This window comes from Lepidochelys kempii, chromosome 3 (genome assembly GCF_965140265.1).
Source record: "Lepidochelys kempii isolate rLepKem1 chromosome 3, rLepKem1.hap2, whole genome shotgun sequence".
Classification (NCBI taxonomy): Eukaryota; Metazoa; Chordata; order Testudines; family Cheloniidae; genus Lepidochelys; species Lepidochelys kempii.
Window position 1 is genome coordinate 6004947 of NC_133258.1, and position 23160 is coordinate 6028106.

The following is a 23160-nucleotide window of genomic DNA, read 5'->3' on the forward strand; positions in this document are numbered from 1 at the left end:
CACAAGGGGAGGGGTCAGAGGAGAGGAGATGGCATATTCAGAACACTGCTGGCACAACATAATTAAAGGCAATCCACTGCCACTAATTAACCATCCTTGACCTTTCAAGATAGTGAGGAACAAGGAATAAAAAACGTGATTTTTAAAATCCAGGCTAAGCTTCACTAATCTGACGGTGTCCTTCATTAAGGACAGGCTTTGGAAAGTGGGAAATAATGCCAGATTTTTAAAATTAACAAATAATCAGTTATAGAAAAAATCCTATGGGATTTCATAGAAAATTATATCCCCATGGAGCTCTGTAAAGGTGGATCAAAAAGTCCTGTGTGTGTGAGATAGAGAGAGAATTCCCTAGATATTCAGATAGGTATTTGGACAGGTAAACAGGACAGACAGACAATAAATTTAGTGAATCAGATCTTCAACTGCTACTGTACGTTGACTTCCAAAGAGCTACATCAATTTATATGAGTTGAGGATCTAGCCTTATAAATATGTAAAGTAACATTATAGAGAACCTTATTAAGTTTCTATAGCATCCAATTAGTGTCATCCCAATGAAGTTCTAGAGGACTTTAGTATGATGTGTTACCACTTATGGAAGTTTCAGAGCTACTTCTGTAAATGGAATCTGGATTGAATCTGGTATAATGCACTTTAAGTGCATTATACCAGATTCAAAACAAACAAACACTTTCCCTTAAAAGTAGCAGCTCTGAAACTTCCATATGGGGGGATACCTTCTATATTATTTCCACCGATATCTTGATTCAAGTGTGAGGACATACCATATGTTCCTCTGTTTCATGCTCCAGCATTTTACTCCTTATGTTCTACTCCATATAGGTCCACTGACTCATGCCATCTGTGAGATGCTTGGCAAGTCATTGCGTTAGGATTGCTTATTATGCCTTAGGGGCAGACAGCGTGCTTGGAGCTGCACCCAACACAAAATGCAGACGTGACCACCTCCAATCCAGAAGGTTAAATGGAGAAGACGGGAAGCCCAGTGAAGGATGGATTTAAATTTGCTATATTTGTTGGTGTCAGTTACACCTCGTGGACATTGCAGAAGATGCAAGTCTACAGAACGTGGTGGGGGTGGGGACAAGGAAGGCCATTCCAAGCCTAGTGGGACAGCATAGAATAGACAGAGAGGGTAGAGAGAAGAGACAGATGGTACAGCCAGGCTGACTCAGCAGGTTAAAAATTAATTGATCCTTCAAAATCTCGAGTTCTGCACAACTCACCTCAGCCTATTTCTGATTTAAACACACACCCCACTACCTTCTCGGCTTCCTGTCTATGATGTGGAGATAATCATGACCTTCCTCTCTGGGGAAGCTGCAAAGCTGGATTTATTAACGTTTCTATCTGCAAACATAAGGCACTATAGGAAAGCAAAGTCCTGCCTGGAGGGAATAATTGGCTCCACCACGGAAGTGGAAGAACTGCTGAGAACTTAAATTAGCCATTGGTCAGGGGATTGTGGCGATGCCAAGAACTGCAAGCCAAGGGGTGGGTGGGGCCATAATATTTTACAGCCAAGCTGTAAACCGCTGCAAATGTGCTTTCCAGAGGAGATGTTGACATCACATTAACTACAGGAGCATGGGCGCGTGGCTGGAACTGCTGTGCCGTTACCAACTTTGAGATACCAGGCTGCTTTTATCCACTTAAATCAAGTCACTTTAAGCCAGTTGGGTGCAAAGGAAGCCCTGAGGAGAGGAGAGGAGAGGAGAGGAGAGGAGAGGAGAGGAGAGGAGAGGAGCGATGCACTTGGCTCCAGAGCAGAGCGGTGGCTGGTAGATCCCTGACTATGGAGTCCCCTTACCACCTAGTTAGACAAGATGCAGCTGGGAGACAGAGATTGGTGGGGGAATCCATCCGAAAGAGACTTTTGTCTGGAATCACTACGGAGAGATGGGGGGAGGGAGGGTTCCAGAATATTTGATAAGTCTGTGGCTCATGCAGGGTCTGCTCTGGGGCCACTATCCCCCCATTCAGACAAATTTGGGGGGGGGGGGAAATCCACCATCACAATCCCTTCTTCCTCCCAGTTGCATTAGAGATGGGACATGCCAGCACATCTGGCCTCGCAACCCTTGCCGGGGGCAGGGAGAGGGGTCACAATTCACACCTGTATCCTGAGCTGAACATCATAAGTGGCTCCTGTATCTATAACGGGCTGCAGCCAAGCCCCAGGATTCCGAACACACCCAAACTTGGGGTTGACATTCAAAATCCAGATGTGAATTCTGCAGCACAGGCCCCACCTGTCGCTTCCATGCACCGTTCGTGGGCGGTGAGTTACAGCGACATACTCAGAGCCGACAAGTCTCGCCTAGGACAGACTGAAACATCCAACAGCTTTCCCCTGCTATCTATTGTCTTCTCTGCAGGGTCACCCTGGGATACTGCCAAAGCAAAACTTGCATGCAAGTGGGTTTGATATGCACAGGAAAGTTCACAGTCTGCCGTGTGGTAAATGTACCTCTGCACTAGTGTCAGTCACTCAGAACAGCAGCTGGCAGATATCGGACATGCCCCCAAAGACACAGTGAAGTCCTTGCCACTCTGAGCTTCCAGGAATCAGTTCCTGATGCTTTTTACATAAACAGAATCCTTGTGAGGGTTTTTTTTAAAATCCAGATTAAAGACACTTTTGTTAGACACCACAGATAATCAGTTTGGGTTGTTCTCTGTGAAGTGCTCCAGCCCTATAATAGAAACGTGACGATTAACAGCACTTGGCTTTCATTGGCTGCTTTACACCCATGGATCTGAAAGCACTTTACAGAGAGAAGCCAGTATCCTCAGTGTCTCCATTTTACAGATGGAGAAAGTGAAGCACATACAGGGGAAGTGACTTGCCCAAGGTCACACGACAGAACGGAGTACAGAACCCAGCTCTATTGACTCCAAGTCCACTGCACTATCCCCCAGGCCACATATCTTCTTCAGCCAACGCCTTTCATATTGAACCGATCCCAGAGTGCTCCCCAAACCACGGCCAGCTTTTGCAAACCCAGGTGTCAGAACATCAGCACCCCAACTTTCAGAGATGCTGATTGTGCTCAGTTCCCACGGATGTCAACGGGGGCCAAGGGTGCTCAGCGCCCTGCAGGATCAAACACAAGGAGCACCCATCAGGACAGCAGGCATTGCTGCAAACCCTGGGGCTACAGCATCCAGTTGAGATGCTGAAAAAGACAGAGATCCGTTGTAGCTGGCTTTGAAAGCATCCTTATTTGCTCTGAGCCCCAGAAGCCTTCGGTATAAGGGGGTTTTGCTCGTTAGCCTTAATTTGTTATTAGCGTTTCAGCTTCACCATTCAGAAGAGAAACGCACTTTCTATTAAGCCGTCGGCGTGGGGAAGGAAAGAGGTTATTGGGGACTGTTTAACAACAGCACCAGCTGCACAGACAAAGAGCTGAATTATATGGTATATCACATACCATACAGTAAGGGTACGTACACTTGATACACGGCTCATAACTTGGCTTTCTACATAATAACCCCCTTTGGCTTTGTGTTGTGAGAACTCTAGCTGAATTGCTCCCAACGTTAGACAGGTTTTTCATTTGCTAAGCATTGCTCCTTGTCTGATCTGCAATATCAAGTCTGCACGGGAGACCTGTTGTAATCATTGTGCAGTCTGATTTACCCCCCGGGGCAAGCTGAACTGTGGGAAAGTGGATAAAAGTTTATAAAGTGTCACAAGAAGAAGAAATGTGGATGGGAAAAAAGTGAAAGAGGGAGAGACAGACTGAATTAGTCCAAATAAAAAGGCCTCCGGATAGAAGTCAAGGACAGTGTTAAGATCATGCCTGGAGAACAAAAGAAGTGTGGGACTGTGGATCAGTGAACTCAAGTTGCTGTGTCAGAAATTAGACCTAACTGGTGGTCAAAACAACAAAATTCTGCCCACCACTCCCTTTCCGAGTTCTTAAAGAAAAGAGCTGGTGGGGTGGAACTAGCAGAAGTAGCAGCTGTCTGCCAACAACCCCTGAAGCAAGCTTTACAATCCTGGCTGCACCCCACTATCTCCCGGGCCCCCAGGATCCATTGGGACATCGCTGGGCCATCTTCCTCCTGAGCCTGGGAGGTGTCCTGACCAGGCGAGGCCAGAGGGACCCAGCTTCCACCACCACCTCCCGCTAAATCCCAAATACCGTCTTGGATGCGAGTTTTTTGTTCTCCCCAATCCCCAAAGTGTCCTTTTTCTTCTCTACCACGGGCTCCGACTTTCTAATGTGCTGGTGGGAGAGGAGGGAGCGCTCGACCCCCAGCTCTGTCCCAGTACCCGCCCCCACTCCACCCCTTCCCCAAAGGCCCTGCACCCACCCCACCTCTCCCCGCCTCAACCGTGCCTCGCTCCTCCCCCTCCCTCCCAAAGCCTCCTGCACACCGCAAAACAGCCGATCAGAGCGGGTGGGAGGCTCAGGGAGGGAGGGGGAGGCGCTGATCAGCTGGGGGGCAGCAAACGCTGGGGGGCTGGAGGGAGGAGCTGATAGGGGGGCTGCTGGTAGGTGTTCAGCACCCACCATTTTTCCCCCGTGGGTGCTCCAGCCCTGGAGCACCAACAGAGTCAGCACCTATGTTCCCTACTTTATTATTTCTTTCCTTTCCCCCTTCCTTTTTCCTTCTCTCTAATCAGAGTCTGGCTTAGCCAGTCAAAGCTGTATATTTTCCAACACTGCTGTAAGCCTGTGACCAGAGAAGCCACTAAAAGCACTGCCCTAAAGAACAGTTCCATGCTGGTTCCAGTTTGCCAGGTCTCAGAGGGGCTGTTCACACCACGGGCTGGGCCTGTGATGTGCCAGCAACGAGGCCGCAAGTAACAGCCAGAACCAGAAGCTGCATATTCTCTCTTTGCGACTCTCCCCTTTTGTGTGCTCTAGGAAATGGATCGGACGTTAACAGCAGCAATGACCACAGCTCCAGCCTGTCTCAACTAAACTTCTGCTCTTCCCCCCCACCCCAGAGGACAGTTCATGACCATCTTTAATTCACCAAAGAGACTGTCAGATGGGAGGGGGCGGGATTTTCCTTCTAAAACTTCTCTTCATCTGACGGGAAAGGGATGGTAAAATGAAAGCCTTACTGAACCCTTGTTTGCAAAGTTTGTAGCACTGTTGGCACCAGGCTATGAGAGAGACAAGGTGGGTGAGGAAATATCTTTTATTGGACCAACTTCTGCTGGTGAAAAAAATATTTCCTCCCCCACCTTGTCTCTTTATTTAATACCTGACATTTAAACTGTTTTGCCTTCTTTTCTGTATCTGTAATAAAAGGCGAAAAGGAGGTTTAATGGTGTTTTTGCCATGGTGCTAAGCAGGCTGAGGTCTTTATGCCAAACCCCAAACCTTGTTTAATACTCGTTAACGTTGGACAGTTTTCACAGTCACGTTAACAGCTCTGACTCTTTGGGCCCACATAGCCCATCTAAATTAATACGACAGACCAGATGCTCAGAACTGATCTTGAATCCCAAATCCTTCCCAGATTTGCCCAGATCTAATTTTCCCCTTCCCTTTTTAATAGGGTCGCAATGCGGATGGAGCCAGTTAAAGAGATATTAACTCTCAAACATGAGCTCCTTGGGGACAGGTTTGAAGCTCGTTCAGGGCGTGATTCAAAGAGGCATTGAGCACCCACAGCTCTCATCTTCCATTGGAGCTGCACCAATCTGGATCGACCCGTTAATATAAATCAATGGGTTCTGTGCTCCTAAACCACTTGCTGCTCTTTACAAATCCAGCTTTAGAGGTTGATCTCCTATAGCAGTTTCTCTCAACCTTCTTGACACCAGGGATCGGCTTGCTGCCTTCCAAACCTGTGTCAAGGAGATCTCAGGGACCAGCGCCAGTCCAGGGACCAGCTGTTGAGAAACACTGTCCGAAAGGATGGATCCTCAGCTAGTGTAAATCAGCATAGATCCATCAGTGAAGTCATGCCAGTTTACACCCAAAGATCTGGCCCGGTACTCTCTACACTTAACCGCCCAGCCTGGTGCTTTGACACGGACACAAAGATTAAATAATGGCTGGGTTACCTAATTAATATCATATGGTGATGACTTGGTCCTTTGTACACCAGGTAAACTACCCATGCAGGATTTCATTAGGCGCCTGGCGTACTGGGGGTGCAAATTCATAAAGCCAAGAGCGTGGTTTTCGGACTTTAAGCTTTTCATTACCCAACAAATGGCAGAAGGAAGAAAAGCACTTAAATGGCAGGAAATGCAACTGAGCTAGCAGGGGCAGCAATGCTGGACTGAGCTGGGAACGGGGGAGCCACACTGAAAAGTCCTGTCGGAACGGGGACAAAGCAGTTGCAGGTGATTGATCCCTGCGCAGAATGGACCAAGCAAAGCCCAGTGCTCTTAGGAGGTACAAACAGATCCCTGGCCACACTGGAATCAGGACTATACTAGCAATGGTCTAAGGGTCCTATTCTGAAAGGAGCAAGACTCAGCATCCTAAATACAGGTACAGATTGCAAGGCTCAAGCGTGGCTAGTGGGCACAGGGGTTTATCCTTCCCCCTCGAGGGTCACAGTAGCTAGGATGTTTTTCCGCAGAGACTTTCAGCCTCAAATGACTTATTTTAGATTTAAAAAGAAACCACAACAAGAAGGAACCCCAGTTAAGTCTCTACGAGAGAGAGCACAGCGTGTGCACCTCCTCGGTGGCAGGCTGCGACGAGCGCAGGAACCACATGGCTGCTGGACTCTGCACACAGGCTGAGCTCTTGGAAATTTAAAGATACAGTACAGAAAAAAGGGCTTAACAGCTTCACCTACGCCACAGTAGCCAGATTACAGCGCAGGCTAACCCACCTACAGCAGCTGTGGAGCTGGTCACCCTTTTCCACACACAGAAAAGGTTCTAGACCGGGGGTGGTCAACCTGAGCCTGAGAAGGAGCCAGAATGTACCAGTGTGCATTGCCGAAGAGCCACAGTAAGACGTCAGCAGCCCCCGCATCAGCTCCCCCCACCCCGCTCCCAGCGCCTCCTGCCCACCGGCAGCCCCACTGATCAGCGCCTTCCCCTCCCTCCCTGCACCTCCCAGTCAGCTGTTTTGTGGCGTGCAGGAGGCTCTGGGAGGGAGGGGGAAGGCGCGAGGGCACGGCAGGCTCAGGGGAGGGGGCAGGAAGGGGTGGAGCGGGGGCAGGGCCTGTGGCAGACCGAGGGGTCGAGCCGCGAGCACCCCCCGGCCCATTGGAAAGTTGGCGCCTGTCGCTCCAGCCCCGGAGTCGGTGCCTGGACAAGGAGCCGCATGTTAACGTCTGAAGAGCCGCATGGGGCTCCGGGGCCACAGGTTGGCCACCCCTGTTCTAGGCCCTTCTCAAAAACTAAAGCCAGAACATCATCCATCTTCTCCATTTTAAAAAAAAATGAAACATTTTAAAAAAGTACCCAATACTTTTTTGTTTACTCTCACGCCCCCACCCCCCCAAAAAAAAAACCCAATCTGATTTTCAGTAAGAAAACGCTTTTTAGAAACTGCCATCATGGATTTTTCCCCCAAAAGACTGCAACTGGGGCCAGCTGGAACCCTGCAAAAATGGTAACAGCTTTGACAGTTCAAATGCTTTTGTGAAATAGTTTTGCTGCTTTGCAGCCGGCTCTGCACATAGTTCATGCAAACCAAAAATCCCTGTCCCCACCGGTCCAGCAACCCCTTTTAGAATCACAAGCAACAGGTCTCCGTAGGCCTGCACCTAGCACAGTTCTATTCCCAACAGCCTTGTCTCCACCGTCAGAGTCTGTACTTAGCCCTGTCCACGCTCGCATTCAAGCCACTGTCAACAACCGCACCCTGTGGCCAACAGAAGCTGCTAGTGGAGACATGTTTAATGTGGACAGGATCTAAAACACGGCCACCTTATGCCCTGTTCTCACCCCAGGGGTAGGAAGGAATGTTTAAACATGGATGGGGTCCAACTATGTTGCAACATGGATTTCTGTTTCCCCCAAGCTCTGACACACAAACACTTCTATGTAAAACGTTTTAAGAATCAAATCTGTCCTCTGCCCGAGAGCGCTGCGAGCAGAGACGTCACCGACGGCACGACACGGGGACTGTGGGAGGACCAATTGCACCAAAGCAGCTGAAATGCAGTGCTTTCTGTCCACACTTGCACTGCCCAATGGCACAGTGACCCCGAGCAGGCGGTCCCACTGGGGAGTCTCACTCACAGCAAATGCCATTGCAATGGTGCTAAACACTCGTTCACAGCTGGGAGCACTTGCGGGCACGAGGTATGTTACAAGGGTCACAGGGTTTGCACGGCTAAAATTCTCTCCCCCGGTGGGGTCAGGAAAGAAAAAGGATGCTGGCTACATGAGATGATGTTTGAGTCCGGTTATCTCCCTGGATTCACCCATGGTTCCTGAACTTGGTAACTACATAGTTTTTTCTATTCACAGAGGGAATAGAAAACTCTTCACAACCCTGGGCCACAGCCATGTTCCACACTGGGGGGCCTCTGCCTACACTACAGAAATAACCACCAAAGGCTCGGCGTGATTCCTCAGAAAACTGCTGCGGTAGATCCCGTGCAAGACACTGGCTCAGATCAATGCAATCCACTTGTGATACATCAGCCAGAACAAAAGCAAACTCAAGTGTGTCCTTCCCAATAGCTCTCTGGTAGCTGCATGCTCCCAGCATCACCAAAGAGCTTGTTTGCACTTTCCAAAGTGTACTGTGCTTTCATATTTCAAGAAACTGATGCATCAGCACATCCTCCAACAGATGGAGAAGATCCTCTAATTGTATGTCCTTACTACATTGTCTGGATTTATAAAAGGAGCAGGCCTCTTCCTATAAATATGTTGCTTCTTTGATATACAGAGTGTTCTCCGAGCCCAAACCACAGCCCTGATTACGGACCATCTGATGCTATTGGATGCCTGCACAAAGACCCCTGAACGAGAACACAACTGTTCAGACACGAGAACTCTGAACAGGAATACAAGCCTGAACTTGCTCCTGGAGGAGAAGTTAATGGCCAGACCAGGGTCGTAGGACATCTTGGGTCTATTCCCCAGTTCTGCACAGCATAGCCTGCCTGCTCATCGCTGAGCAAATTACCTAAACTCTGTGCTTCCATTTCCCTGTTTGTAAAAAGAGGATAATGAAACCTCTTTCGCACACGTGGTGCTGTAAATCCGTGCTCACGATGTACTCAAAGTGCTGTGAGATTCTCAGACAGGTGGTGCCAGAGACAGGCCAAAGCCTGGAGAATACTGCAAATAATCAGACCCTAGGCATCCAGCCTAACAAGCCAGTGTTGATCACACAGGGAACAACCCATAAGTGTAAGTACCGATGTGGAGCAGTTAAAAGTCTAGTAGCCTCACAGGACTCAACTAGCTTGGTTAGCAGAAGTTCACGTAAGTCACACAAAAATTAGTTTCCATTCCCACCTCTACTATCTACTCCACATAGAAGAAAATAGTGTTCTACTGCTGCCCTCTAAGGGAACTATTCCTTTAGCTCAAGTGATAGTCTGTGCTTCAGTGCAATGAAGGCCCAGGGTTCAAATCCTCTTGATGACAACCATGATTGGAGTTATTCTTTTCACATTAAGGAGCTCAAATCCCTTGAGTTTCTCATTCAAAACATGCCCAGGACTTGGCCGCAACCCCTAAGTTTTGCAGTTTCAATGCGAAGACGTAAGTTGGCCCAGGCTTGCTCAAAACTTGAGTCTGGGTTCATCCCAAACATATTGATGAAACCATGATGTGTTAAGCATTTGTAAGAGGGCTGAAAGCCAGGGGAAGTGTGTGTGGATTCAGGTATCGTAACAAGTGTCTTGTAAGGGCACAACCCAGCTGAACAGCAAAGGCCTCCGCTCTGGAGATGGCATAAGACAGGAATAGCAGGTATGTTAATTACCTTGTGGGAGCAAGATGCAATGGAGGGCTCTACAGGGGAGCCAGCCCAGCTGCCGCCCGCCCCATGCCTGAATCGAAGAGCAGGCCATCAGGTCCGCACTTCCGAGAGCACTAAAGTAACTCATTAGAAAATAAAGTCAGACTTTGCTTCCCCCTCTTCCTGACCTGCTGACCCAACCAGCCCCATGCACTGCTCTGGAGTTAATGCAAAACATGTTGTTAGATTCCTGCTGCCTAGGACTCGATGACTCGCTCTCGGCTGCGGGTGCTGACGCACCACATGGCAGTCACTTGTTCCAGCGGTGGTCAAAGCGGCTGATTTTCCACCGTTGCTGTTGTGGTTCAGAGGAGATCGTGTCTTTTTCCAGCTCCACTCGCATGGGAGGCGGCAGTTTCTGCCGGTGATCAAAAACCACAGTGATGGGTACAGTAGAAATAGATGGGAGCAATAGGGTAGATGGTAAGGCAGGATAGGTCCAACCCTGACAGCCTGTGACCATCTCCACTGCAGCCTGAATTGTCAATCGACTCCCACCTCGCCTGGGCTATGCAAGGCACACAGGGATCACCGCATCCTAGCAGTGAGATATGGGACCTTGGGAAAGTCACTTAAGGCCCTGTTTTCAAAAGTATGTACTAACTTTGGATGTCTGACTTGAGCCATGAAACCACCGACTTCAGCTGGAACTGCAGGTGTGCAGCAGCCTCTGAAAATCAAGATGGGCACCCAAAATGAGTGGGCCCTTGCAAATGTGGCCTTAGCCTCCATGCCTCAGTTTCTCCATTTACGGAATGGGAAGAACGACCCTCACGGACTTTTGGACAGGAACGAGTGAAAAACATTTTCTCACCCAAGCCAGCACCTCACACCAGAGCTGTTCTCACAATAATCCTTCCCTTACGCTTCTATAGCATTTTCCACCTCCCCACGTTACGAGTATTGATGAATCAAGCCTCACATCCCCGCTGCATGGCAGTAACTAGCCTTCTCTCCATTTGAGACCAGGGGAAAACAAGGCAGGGTAAGTTACAAGGCACACAGGTTTCAGAGTAACAGCCGTGTTAGTCTGTATTCGCAAAAAGAAAAGGAGTACTTGTGGCACCTTAGAGACTAACCAATTTATTTGAGCATGAGCTTTCGTGAGCTACAGCTCACTTCATCGGATGCATCTGAAGTGAGCTGTAGCCCACGAAAGCTTATGCTCAAATAAATTGGTTAGTCTCGAAGGTGCCACAAGTCCTCCTTTTCTTAAGGCACACAGGAAACGTGCAGCATGCAGACCATGACAGGACAGAAATAAAAGCCAGAACTTCTGACTCCCGGCCCTTAACCAAAGGCCATTCTGCTTCCCTACAGAAATGCGAGACACGCATCCAGAAGAGGAGCTGACCTCACTGCCAAGGCAACAGGAGAAAGACCTTTGGGCACCGACTGCCGGTCCAGCCCTACAGCCACAACTAAAACAAGTCATTTCCTTGCGCGTTAGCCCTCGATGGGCAGATCTACACCGCGGCAGCCAAGCCGCGTGGACGCTTCCCACAGCGACGGAAGGGGTTTCCCACGGCTGTCGTCAAGCGCCCCCCTGGAGAGGCGGTAGCAAGACTGATGGAAGGGTTCTTCTGTCCCCCCGCTGCTGCTCCGGCACAAGTTAGCGCGACCTCACCGCAGCGCACAGGGCGACGTCGGCAGCTCAACCTAGGCTTTAGGGGCAGAGCCGGCCTGAGCGTCGCACGGCACCAGCGACGGGGCACACGCTGCTGGGCTTGGGAGGTCACTCGCCGAGAGGCACCGAGAACACGGCAGGTTGGCGCGGTTCCCACGGCGCCGTTGTGGTAACGCTGTTCGGAAAACCAGCTCTGCCATTTCCGTTGCTGTCCTTGGCGTCTCGCCGATTTCCTCAGCTTGCTGCGTGGCCCGCCACTTCGGTGGGGGAGGAGCGGAGACACGTTCCACGGGCTGGTGAAGGGAACGAGGGGGTTTCATGCAGCAGTCGGAGCTGCGCCCTTCTCTACGGCAGAGGTTCCAGCTTCCCCAGTTTGGAAGACTAAGGGCACGTTACGCTGCAGTAAAAGACCCGCAGCCCGGCCACAGCTGAAACCCGCAACGGGGGCGGGGGGGTGAGTGTCAGAGCCCGGGCTCCAGCTTGACCCTGAATGTCTACATTGCATTTTTTGGCCCCACAGCCCAAGCACCGTGAGCTTGAACCAATTAACCCAGGCTTTGAGACTTGGTGCCATGGGGTTATTTTACTGGAGTGCAGACCCAGTGCCTGGCAACCCCTATGACGTATTATCTAACGCATCACAGGGTGATACTCCCCCAAAACCCAGCCCGACGGCACTGGCAGCAACCTACGCCGCACTGCAGGGTACAGCTCACACAGTGGGAGACGGTGCTCGTGCACCGAGGGCTGGCACCAGGATACAAAGGAGAAAGAGCCTGGGGCAGAAAGCACCGGTAACACTGGGAACTGCTGCCCTGGAAGCGTAAGTCCTGGCAGCCATTGCTGGGATGAGAATGCCCGTTGCGGGTGAAGTCCTGGGCCGCAGGCTGGTTTGCGTTCGACTTGCTTCCTGCATCGGTGCTGCTCGCTGGCCACGCACAGCCAGGATCTACGGCCGGCTGTTGCGATCTCATGGGAGGCTGTAAAAGGCTCCTGAATACAGAGCAGCCAAACGTCCATGCCTCCTGCCTCAAGCATTTGCAACTGCAGCCAGCCCAGCAGCGCGGACGGGCCTAGATGGGTGAGGAGCCACCATGCAGCTCGGAGTCTAACAACGGAGGGTAAGCGCAGCATCTGGGAATCAGAGCAGAAGGAAGAGGACTAGCGAACCCTGCTCGGAGTGACTCAGCACTAGCCATGCCTGGTGTCTCAACCCTTCAAGATCATCGGAGGCAGGACAGTCACTTCGGCCCTCATGACAGCAGGACGAGAATGCCCACCTGATCCTTACGACCATCTCTGCTCAGCACTGCAGAAAAGAGCAAAGGGAAACCACCAAGGTCACTGGGGGACAATTCCCTGCCAGCCCCTATTATGGTAAAAGCGTAGTCCTGTGCCTGAACAAAGGGAAAAAAAAAAAATCACCTGGCATTAAATATCTAATCCTTGCTAGAGCCCAAGAGAGAGTAAAATGATTAAAGAGACACCAATAATCCCTTGCATTTCTAAGGCGACTTTCATCCAGAAGGATCCCACAGCACTTTACAGATTTACAGGCCTGGATCGCTTCCAGCCAACAGGGACATGCAACAGCTAGGAAATTGGTTTCCAGTGCTCTTCCAGGCTGGAGTTTAAGTGGTGACATCTGGGGAATTGTGCGGAAGAATTTCCTTGTGTGTCCTGCAGTGCTCTGCAATTTTCCCACCAGTCCTTGCTTGGCAGGGGGGTGGGGGCAGGAGAGCACACTGAGTAGTCTGGAGCAGGTGCTTTGGGAGGGGCAGAAGGCATTAGCCCAGCACTAACCGTAAGGCAGGCTGTGTCTGGTAAGAGCTAAGTGCTTCCTCCAGAACTGAAGAGCCGAGATGGCAGGCGGCACCGCTGCCTTGGCCAATGGTGCCATCTCAGAGGGAGGGGTCATAGGATGGGACAGGGAAGCTTGGCAAGCAAGCCTAGAAGCAGGGGCCTTTAAGATCAGACAGATGAAATGGCACTGCCAGTTGGGCCTTCCCCCTGTCCCCAAGCTGCAGGGGGTAGGTCCCACATGGCATTTTATACAGTAGAGTCAGCTGTGACATTTTGGAGACCCTCAACCTCTGTGACCCCAAGGCTCCTGATACCCATAATTAACCCTTTGGGTCTGGTTTTTCCAGAGGTGCTGGGCACTAGCAGCTCCGGGACTCCAGTGGGGTCATGGGTGCTCTGCTCCCGGCCACAGCGATGGCTGCTCTAGGTCTCCAGTCTAGAGTTAAGTGCCCCCTTATAAGCTCCTGGGAAAATAAGTCCGCAGCTAAGCTGCGGAGTTCAGATCCCAGTCTGGACCCCGTGCCCAGGCCCGGGGAGGAGGTGGGGAGGGACTATCCCAACATCAAACAAGACCCCAGCCCCTCGAACAGCCACTCCTGTGGGTGGGAGACCTGCATGACCAGCTGATGCTCTTGGAGGACTCAGAGCTTTAGGGCATCCCGGGGCAGGTGCAGAGCTGAGGATTTAGAAATGCTGCGAGAGCTTCTGCAAATTAGCAAGCAGCTTCACCCAGTCTGTTTCCACCCGCTGGTGCGGTTCCTCCGAGGAACCAAGCAGGCCTCTGGAGAGATGGAGCTGGAATCCTACCCCAGTTGGGCTGGCGCTGACGGCAGACCCCCTTCCTGTCACTGCGCCATAACCAAGAAAGCAGAGGGAGAGGGTGCCTTGCCAAGCCCGGCACATGCTCCTCCGTCCTCAGCCAACAGCCAGGGTCGGGGGCCAGAATCGAGGGTCGCAAGGACACCACCGTGCCCTTTTCAGCAGGTTTCAGCCAAACAGCTCAGACAAGGATTCTTTTCTGGACAAAAACATTAAGCCCCAAACATCCCTGCGAGGTGGGGAAACATCACCTCATACCACCTAATGCCTATACAGAAAAACACAGGCACGGAGAGGCAAAGCGACTGGCTCACGGCCACCACACAAATCAGCCACACACCCAGGACCAGAACCTGACGGCCGAAGACCTTCCTCCGGCTCCCCTGGGCCCACCCCCCCCCCTTACGGGCTAACACGTCCCAGGGCATTTTCCCCCTACTAGCCCGTTCCAAGCCCGGCAGCCCCGCACGCTGCAGGGAACCCAGCCAGCCCGGGGTCGCAGCCGCCCCAGAAGCGTCTACACGAGCCAGAGCGGCCCCACGATCGGCGCCGCAGCAGCCCCTGCAAGGAGAGCGCGCAGCGAAGCCAGCGACCGGAGGGTGGGGGGAGGGGGGGCGACCGGAGGGTGGGGGGAGGAGGGGGGCTCACGGCGGGTTTCCCTCCCCTCTCCCAGCCTGGCCTCCCTCCTCAGCCGCGGCGGGGGGCAGGCGTGAGCCAGGCGCTGATGCCCAGCCAGCGCGGGGCTCCCACCGCCCCGTTCAGCCCAGGCAGGCGGGGGACCGGGCTGGACCCGCCAGCACCCTGGGGACACGCAGCAGCAATGTGGCTGGGGACGGAGCCAGACGCTCAAGCTCAGGGGCGGGGGGAAACCCCCCCAGCCAAACCGAGCTGCCTTATCCCCTGCTGCGCCCCCCCCCCCCCCCCCGCACCCACCGGGACCCGATCCCCCGTCCCGGGCAGCCTGCGGACCGCTGCGCCGGCTCCGAGAGCCGCGCGGGGCCGGACGCGGCGCTTGCAGAGAGCCCGGGGCGCAGCGGGGGCGCACGGGGCCGCTCTGCTCCCCCGCTCCGGAGAGACCGGCCCCCGAGGGGGCTCCCCGAAGGGGGCTCTCCCCGCCCCGGGGCTCCAGCCTCGGGGTGGGGGGCAGCCGCGCAAAGCCCGCCAGGGCTGGGGGGCGGGGATGCGCCCCGGATCCGCCGCCCGGTTCTCTCACCGTACATGGCTCCGGCTCCTCGGGCCCCCGCAGCGGCCGCCGCCGGCTCTGCCTCTCAGCCGCCGGGCGGGCCGGAGAGCGGCGGGGTGGGCGGAAGCAGCAGCATGAATGGGGCGGCGTGAGGCTCATTCCGCAGCGGGGAGAGCCGCCCCCGGGAGGGGCTGTTAATCCGGATCCGCCCCGCCCGGGGCTGCTGGCACCTGGAGCGTCCCGCACACAAAGGGAGAGGGGCCCAGACCAAATCCCTTCCGCCCTGGGGCTGGGCTCGCCCCCCTATCACACCGGAGCAGCCGCTCCTCCTCCGGCTCTCCCAGCTTTGCCCAGCCCAGGGCTGTACCTGTCGGGGATCAAATGGAGCCCCTGTCCCCGCACCACTGCCTCGGTGCGCCCAGCCGGGAAGGAAGAGCCGGGACTCAGGAGCTCTGGGTTCAAATCCCAGCGCTCCCCCCACAATCCCTGCATGACCTTGAGCAAGTCGCTCACTGCGGGTTTTTCACCTGCCCCCTGCTCCACCTGTCAAGAGTGCTCCTCCTTCTGGTGCCTGATGGTTTCTGTCTGACAATCCAGCAGGGCCTGGGTGGGCTGAGCACTTGCAAAGCTGGCCTAAGGTGTCTATGGGCCTCAGTTCCTATCCCTGAAATAGGCACAATAATCCTTCCTACAGTGCCAATGCTGAGAGGATCAATTCAACTGATGTTTGTGAGGAGCTTGTCCATGGTGGTCCCTACAAGCAGGGGGATGGAGACTGCCGATCCCAGTCTGCAATGCCCCCTCTTGGTCCAAGCACCCACTGGGACTGGAATCTGTGCCAGCCCTGGCCCTGTATTTAAATGATGGCAGCCATGGGCCACACTACAGAGCTCTGTGACTTGTGCGGCCATCAATCACTCATTACTTCCCCATTATGTGTTTACTCTGCTACAAGCAAGACACCGCTCCCATCTCTCACGTCCATGGCAGGCCATAAACCAGCGACCCCTAGAAGAAACAAAGCCAGGCTTTAACAGGAGAAAGTGTTATTTGTCCAGCAGGCAGTGACAGCCTCTGAGAGCTTAGCAACTGATCCCCGGGTCAGCCAAACACATACCCCACTTTCTGTTCTGGAAAGAGACAGATAGATGGGATTCCCCTTTCCCACGCGAGACAGCTGCCTCCCGCAATGTAGGTGTAGCCTTTCCCCAGAACAGCTGAGCAGACCTTCACCTACTGAGGGTCCCCCTCGCCACCTGAAAACCTGGTCACTGCTATTGCCCACGTCCTGGGCACCATCTGCTACACAAGTGGTTCCCAGACATGTGTTATCAATACACTTAAGATCTCTCCTTACCACCACGTGAAGCTGGATCTTCAGCATGTCGCACGGAGCTGAGATTGCTCTGAATTACAGTCTGGCAAGCACAAGCTCCCCGTCACAGGTTAGTGCACACGCACCGAGACAGGAGGTGGCAGACACTGGTTGGTACAGGCAAAACTTAGCTGGCACATTTCCCCAGAAGGCTTGGGACTCCTGGCCTGGGATATCAAAGTCAAGGACACCCATACTTAGCATTCATAGGAAGTATGATCTAATGGACAGGGCATAAGTCTAGGACGCAGGACACCTGGGTTCAGCTACTGGCTCAGATACAGACTTCCTGTGGGGCCTTAGGTAAATCACTTAATCTACCCTCTGCCTAAGTTCCCCCATATGGGGATGATGTTTCCCTATCTCATCAAGGTACTGAGGATAAAACCCATTAATGACAGTGAGGTCCTCAGAAAGTAGGGGCCATATAAGAACCTAGGCAGATTGACAATCAGGCCCTGTACACATCTGAGTTACTGAGTTCCCCCAGCCCCGGGTGAAGCCTTCAAGGAGCTGTGGGCGCTCAGCACCTCTGAAAAAATCACGTTTATAGTACTGTACCCCTATCAGCAATCATAACAGAGACTTACTGAAAGGATGGCTAGTAAGAGAGATTTTTCCATCGCTGAAGGCAGCTCGCCCTGCTGGGAACTTCAGTATTGCCTTCCGAGATCAAACGAGATTGGGGGCGTTCGGTTCTGTATTACTGAGCAAGCAGCATTGAGTAAGGCAGAATAAAGCCTAGCACAGTGGTGTAATCATCTGAGAAGAACTCTTTCCTCTTGATTCATGATATCTTCTCCCTCCCTCTCCATGCAGCCTAGGCCAGTAGTTCCCCACTCATACAAGGCTCTGCACTTCCTGTGGCAAAGGGTGTCTTGGTGAGAAGAGGAGCTTCCATCATGACCCATATGGGTCTTAGTCCAGGCCCACAATGTTTATGGCAGCAGCCATGTTTCAACCCTCCACCCACCTGGTGGCTGGCAGCAGCTTACATGGGACCCTGCCCAGCCCCAGTGCGAGGCTCCGCCCTGATTGGCAGAGTCCCAAATCAGCTGATTGGCCAACTAGCCCTACTTAAGCCAGCAGCAGGAGCAGGAAGTTGTCTGAACTAACTGGACTCCAACCTGGTCTGGATAGTGTGCCTTGTGCTCCCTCTTCTGTATTTCCCTGGCTTGATATCCTGGCATCCCTACCCGGCTTGACTCCTGGCATCTGACTTGTGGTTCCCGAACTCCAGTTTGCCTCCTGCCTCTGACCTTGCTTCCTGACTAGTGGTTCTGATCTCCCCTTTGTCTCCTGCCTCTGACCTCCCAGTATCCTGACTCAGCTGACTCTGGACACCTCCCTTGCAAACTGCAGACTCTGGCTCTGACTATTAGGTCTGGCTACCCATGACCCACTGTGGCAGATTGGCTGAGAAGAGCTAGACCAGAGAGTCACACGTCCCCATCTTCCCATTTGCTCCCCTCAGCAACAACAAGTTAAACATCTGGGGAGGCCACTCTCTTCCAGAGGGGATTATCCCTGAGTCTGTCTGAAAATCCTGCCATTTACATAGGTATCTAAATGGGAGCTACGTTCTTTTCCAAATCCAGGCCTTGGTACTCAGTATTAGTCTCATTACTCTCTGTTGCTGGCAATAAGCCATGTGGACGTTTGAAAAATCCTTTCTCCAATCTGGAAAACACTGATTATTACATCCCTCCCTATCCCTCCCCACATTATCCCTTGTGTTTTTGTCTAGAACTGAATTCCCCACCTCTGCCTCCCAGCCCAAAAAACCCGCATCAACAAGAGCTTCAACTGCGTATCCAGCCGAGAGATCTTTGTGCCCTGCACAGCAGTATCACAGATGACGTCTGCAGCAGCTCAGCTCTGGGAGCCAGGTTGGCTAGCGAGCTGCAGGGACAGCAAAAGATATCATGCCCATCTGTGCATCACACCTGGCTATTTTTAAATGTTCGGCGGAGTGGGAGTGGCACAGGTTTCCAAAAACACTGTTCAGGTGACAGGAGAGGCCGGCGCAAAAGGGGCAAGGAGAGGGAGTTAACAAATGAAGACAGATACAGGTGTGCTGTATTTCAAACCAACAAACAGGCCTAGATTCTAGAAACGACTGAAATTCTATAGCATTAGACAGTGAAGCTCTCCCTTGTGTGGAGAGTCAGCAGAAGACACTCAGCTTGCACTTGGCATGTCAGGAAGAAGCACAATGACCCAATGAAAATAAGGTCCCTAGAGGGCGCATGCTTGAAGATGACTAGGTCGGGGAGGGGGAAGAGGATGGAGAGAGAACTCAGTAGAGATGGACCCAAACGGTTATGCGAGGGGAATTGGAATCCAGATCAGCAAAGCTGGAAGGCATTTGGGTCTGGGGTTCCTGACTGGACCTCCCTCTGGTGCAAAAGAAATCCAATGAAGCTTCCACTCTGAGAGAAGCAAGATGGGGAAACTGAGGCCGAGAGAGGCCACATGACTTGCCCAGCAAGGTATTGGCAGATCCTGGCTCCCACATCCACTGCTCTCCCAACTAGGCCACACTTACTCCCCGTGATGACTTGAGTTGGCCATAGCTAACAAAGGCCCCACAGACATACCATTGATAATAGTTCTCTGCACTGATTTACCCTCTGTCCTCAGGAGAAGTGAAACCCGAGCAGGCATTGGCGATCCTCATCAGGTAGGACGTGGATCCAGCAAGCCAGAGTTCTCAGCAGCACCCTTCCCAGAGAAGGGCCCAGGAGCTGCCAGTGGGACTCACACAGGGAAAGTGAATGAATCTTGGCTCTGGGCCACATGCATCTAGCCCTGCTTCCCGTGCAGCTGAATGGCCAGTAACTAGTGGCGACATCAACACATCACTCAGGGGCTAGTGGATTGCTCCCTGCTGGAGAGTGCACGACAGGGTTTGGTCTCTGTGGCTCCCTACCCTCAATGAGCGACCCTCTCCAAGCATCGCCAGCGCTACCAACGGAAAGACAGGGCCACACTCCTCACGCAGAACCAGTCCCTGTAACCCACTGAGTGCAGGGGGATCGTTCACAGTTGGTGCGACGGGGAGGGCTGATGATTTGGTGGCAAGCGCGATGGAGGTTCTAGGACAGGCCAGGACATATGTAATGTGTGCACAGATGGGGGCTGGCGGCTGCTGCTCTGTCACCCAATGCATCAAACGCTGGTTATCGTAAGGCGCAGATGGGGGACACTTGACATTTTTTTTAATATAAAAGTTGTAGCAAATTATCTGGCTTCTTTCCCGCGCCCTTCATATGTCAATTGTCTTCTGAGACTGTAAGCTCTTTGGGGCAGGGGCCATGTGTTCGTATATGTTTGCACAGCCCTAGACACAATTCCCAGTGATCCTGATGGGGACCTCTAAGGGAGGCACTGTGGTCATGTAAATATTAAATAATCATTATGCAACCACTGAGTTTACATTGTATTACGCCTGGGTATTGGCTCCGTAGCCCGAGAGGCAAATGCAAGCTCTATCCTTCCGGTGGCATTTCGGTCACACCTAATCGGCTACGTTGAGCCAGGCCAGGTCAGTAATGGGAGACCTAGCCCTTTGGGGAACTCTCCCACCATCCACATCTGAAAGGAAAGGCTGCAGCCTCCTGGCCCGAGATGAATGTCACTGCCACTTGAACACTGAGCAGCAACGGGGATCTAACCAGCCTCCCGAGCTGAGAAGTCGAGAGACAAACGGCAGACAAATACCTTCAGCCAGGGAGCTTGGATCTAATCCTGCCACGTCCTCTGCCCTGCTGCCTGTTTTGAGAGGCACCATATGGAGCTTTAATTCCCTTCAGGACTGCAGCTACTAGATGGGGAGAAAGGACTTTAGACTAAAGTCTTGACTGCACTTCTAATGGTGCAGCCCCCATTGCACTCCACTGGGAACGGGCTCTGGGGCAGAATCTGTAGCCACCATGACAGCCCAAAGGTGGCACAGAAGCCATCTGCCTTTGGAAGCGCTCTGCAGGCAAAGCCTGGCCAGGGGAGGGAAATCTCGACTTGTGCCCGCAGCAGCACTGAACGCAGACAGACCACCCAATGCCCAACTCAGATCCCTCCCTCCCAAGGACCGCTTGTTCCTCACGCCTAGCACACAGTGGGCGGGGGGGGAGCTACCCCGAGGAAGCACCAACAGGAATGCTCTGTGCTTCCAAACATGAAGCTAAGAAACTGACACCCAGAAAACAGGAAGAGGTGAATCATGTCCTACCAGCCCTGCCACCCACAGGGAGCATGTCACCCCACTGGGTCCTCATTCATTTCAGGAGCCAGATCAAACTCTTCTTTAGGCCTGATTCATCCTTGCACCACTGCAGGGCCAGAGCTCTGCGTCTTCCTTATTCAGGAGAGTAGGGCTGATGAGGCCTCTGGCCTTAGGGCTGCCCTAAATTGTGCCCATGCTTCAATAACCCCATGAGGCTTTGCAGGGCTGAAGAATACCCCAGCCATGGCTCCTTGCTCCCTATTTTGCCCCCTGCTCATGGTGTCAGGGCAGGTTCGTGATATTAGGCTCTTCTCATGTGCTAATCACCAAGTGCCACGATGCAGCTGGTCAAAATCTGGGCATCCGGCTGTTAGTAGACCACAAAAAACATAAGGAGCTCTGATTAGTCATGGGAATCCATAGCTCTTCTCGCACCTTCACGAAAGCTTATGCTCAAATAAATTGGTTAGTCTCTAAGGTGCCACAAGTACTCCTTTTCTTTTTGCGAATACAGACTAACACGGCTGTTACTCTGAAACCTGACATTTATCTATAGATCTCATAGCACTTTACCAAAGAGGCATCAATATTCCACAGGGGGAAACGCAGCACGAGAGGGGATGTGACGTACCCCAGACAGCAGGTCTTTGGCAGAGCCAGGACTCCTCGCTCCCGCCTCTGGACACTGGCTGGGGAGGGCATGCTCCCCACTGGGGTTTGCAATGCTAACTTTGAGAGGGTACTGGTTGGAAAGGGCAGGGCAGGGAGGTGTCTCAGACATCAACTTCTCATTGCATCAGCGCAAGGCTCATGAAACTGCTTGGGTCCAGGGAGCAATCAGCCGTATGGAACCACTGGATACAAAGACTTTGCAGTGGCAGAATTTCTGATCACCAACAGACTTGGCATGAAGAGTGCTGCAGGGAGGCTGTTTGCAAAGCAGCACCCACTGCCCGCTGATTTATGGGCCTGCTCTTTTCTGATACTTCAGCACATCTTGCCCTTTGATACGTTTTGTCACCCAGCCAGGATTCGTAAAGAACTACTTCTCGAATTAAGAGAGGCCGGTTCCAGTAAATTAAGTGCTGGGCTATCCCCTTCTAGATTGTTTATCGCGCATTTTCTTTGATGAGCCTACAGAGCCGTGTTCCCCCAGTTTTAACTCATCGTTAATGCTTTGGATGCTGCCAGTTACACAGGGACCCACCTGGAAAGCAGCTTTGTGTGGCTTGAACGGTCGTCTCTCTCACCAACAGAAGATGGTCCAATGAAAGATATTCCCTCCCTCACCTTGTCTCTCTACTATCCTGGGCCCCGACACAGTGACAACAACACCGCATCCGCTGCTCGCTACAGTTGGTTTGTAAATTGGTCATCATCCTTCCTCCCTTCTCCCGCACTTGGCCATCACTTCTCCAAAGTGTCCAGTTCTTTTAATCTTTCCCAAGCCTGTCTGTCCCTCTAGCCCAGTGACACTCAGACTGAGGCTCGGGAGCCGCAAGCAGCTCTTTAATGCATCTCCTGCAGCTCTTTGCAGCACATGATATTAAAACATAGTGCGATTTAATTATTAACCCGTCTAAGTTATTAGCCGATCAGGAGGCTTTTACTTTGTTATTAACCAATTGTAGTTGATAAAAGAATAATACCTGGTCAGTCATTTTGCTGTGAAAATTTTATATATATATATACACACACACACACAGAGTAATTAAATATATATAATTCTCACAGCAAAATAACTGACCAAGTATTATTTTATTTATATATCTAAACTAAATATTAATTAATTAATATATAAATTAACTAAATATTCCTCCTACTATACTGTTTAAATACAAATATATAAGAACGGCCATACTGGGTCAGACCATAGGCCCATCCAGCCCAGTAGCCTGTCTTCCAACAGTGGCCAATGCCAGGTGCCCCAGAGGGAATGAACAGAACAGGTCATCATCAAGTGACCCATTCCCTGTCGTCCATTCCCAGCTTCGGGCAAACAGAGGCTCGGGAATATAGTACTCTACTGAGTGAAACAATGAATTCCCACTCCTGTGGCTCTTTTGGGTCGTGCTGATGGCTAATTTGACTCCTGCTCCACTGAGGTCTGAGTAGCACTGATCTAGCCCCATGTTTCTCTTGTGTGAAATCGACAAAGCATCGTCTGTCTTGCACTGAAAT

The 23160-nt window shown here is 52.1% G+C and overlaps 1 protein-coding gene across 6 annotated transcripts in view; it reads right to left on the reverse strand.

Moving 5' to 3' along the window:
* The window catches only part of EFR3B (EFR3 homolog B), a 153394-nt gene that overhangs the window by 105032 nt on the left and 25202 nt on the right, over positions 1 to 23160 (reverse strand). Inside the window, exon 1 of one of the 6 annotated variants that reach the window (XM_073335562.1) lies at positions 15410 to 15638. The exons of 4 other annotated variants lie outside the window; for them this stretch is intronic. In XM_073335562.1, coding sequence (XP_073191663.1) covers positions 15410 to 15416 — 7 coding nt within the window. In that variant the 5' untranslated portion in view covers positions 15417 to 15638. Of the gene's footprint in view, positions 1 to 12854; positions 12872 to 15409; positions 15639 to 23160 lie in introns of those variants that run through there. One more of the 6 variants, XM_073335566.1, reaches the window with a different exon arrangement.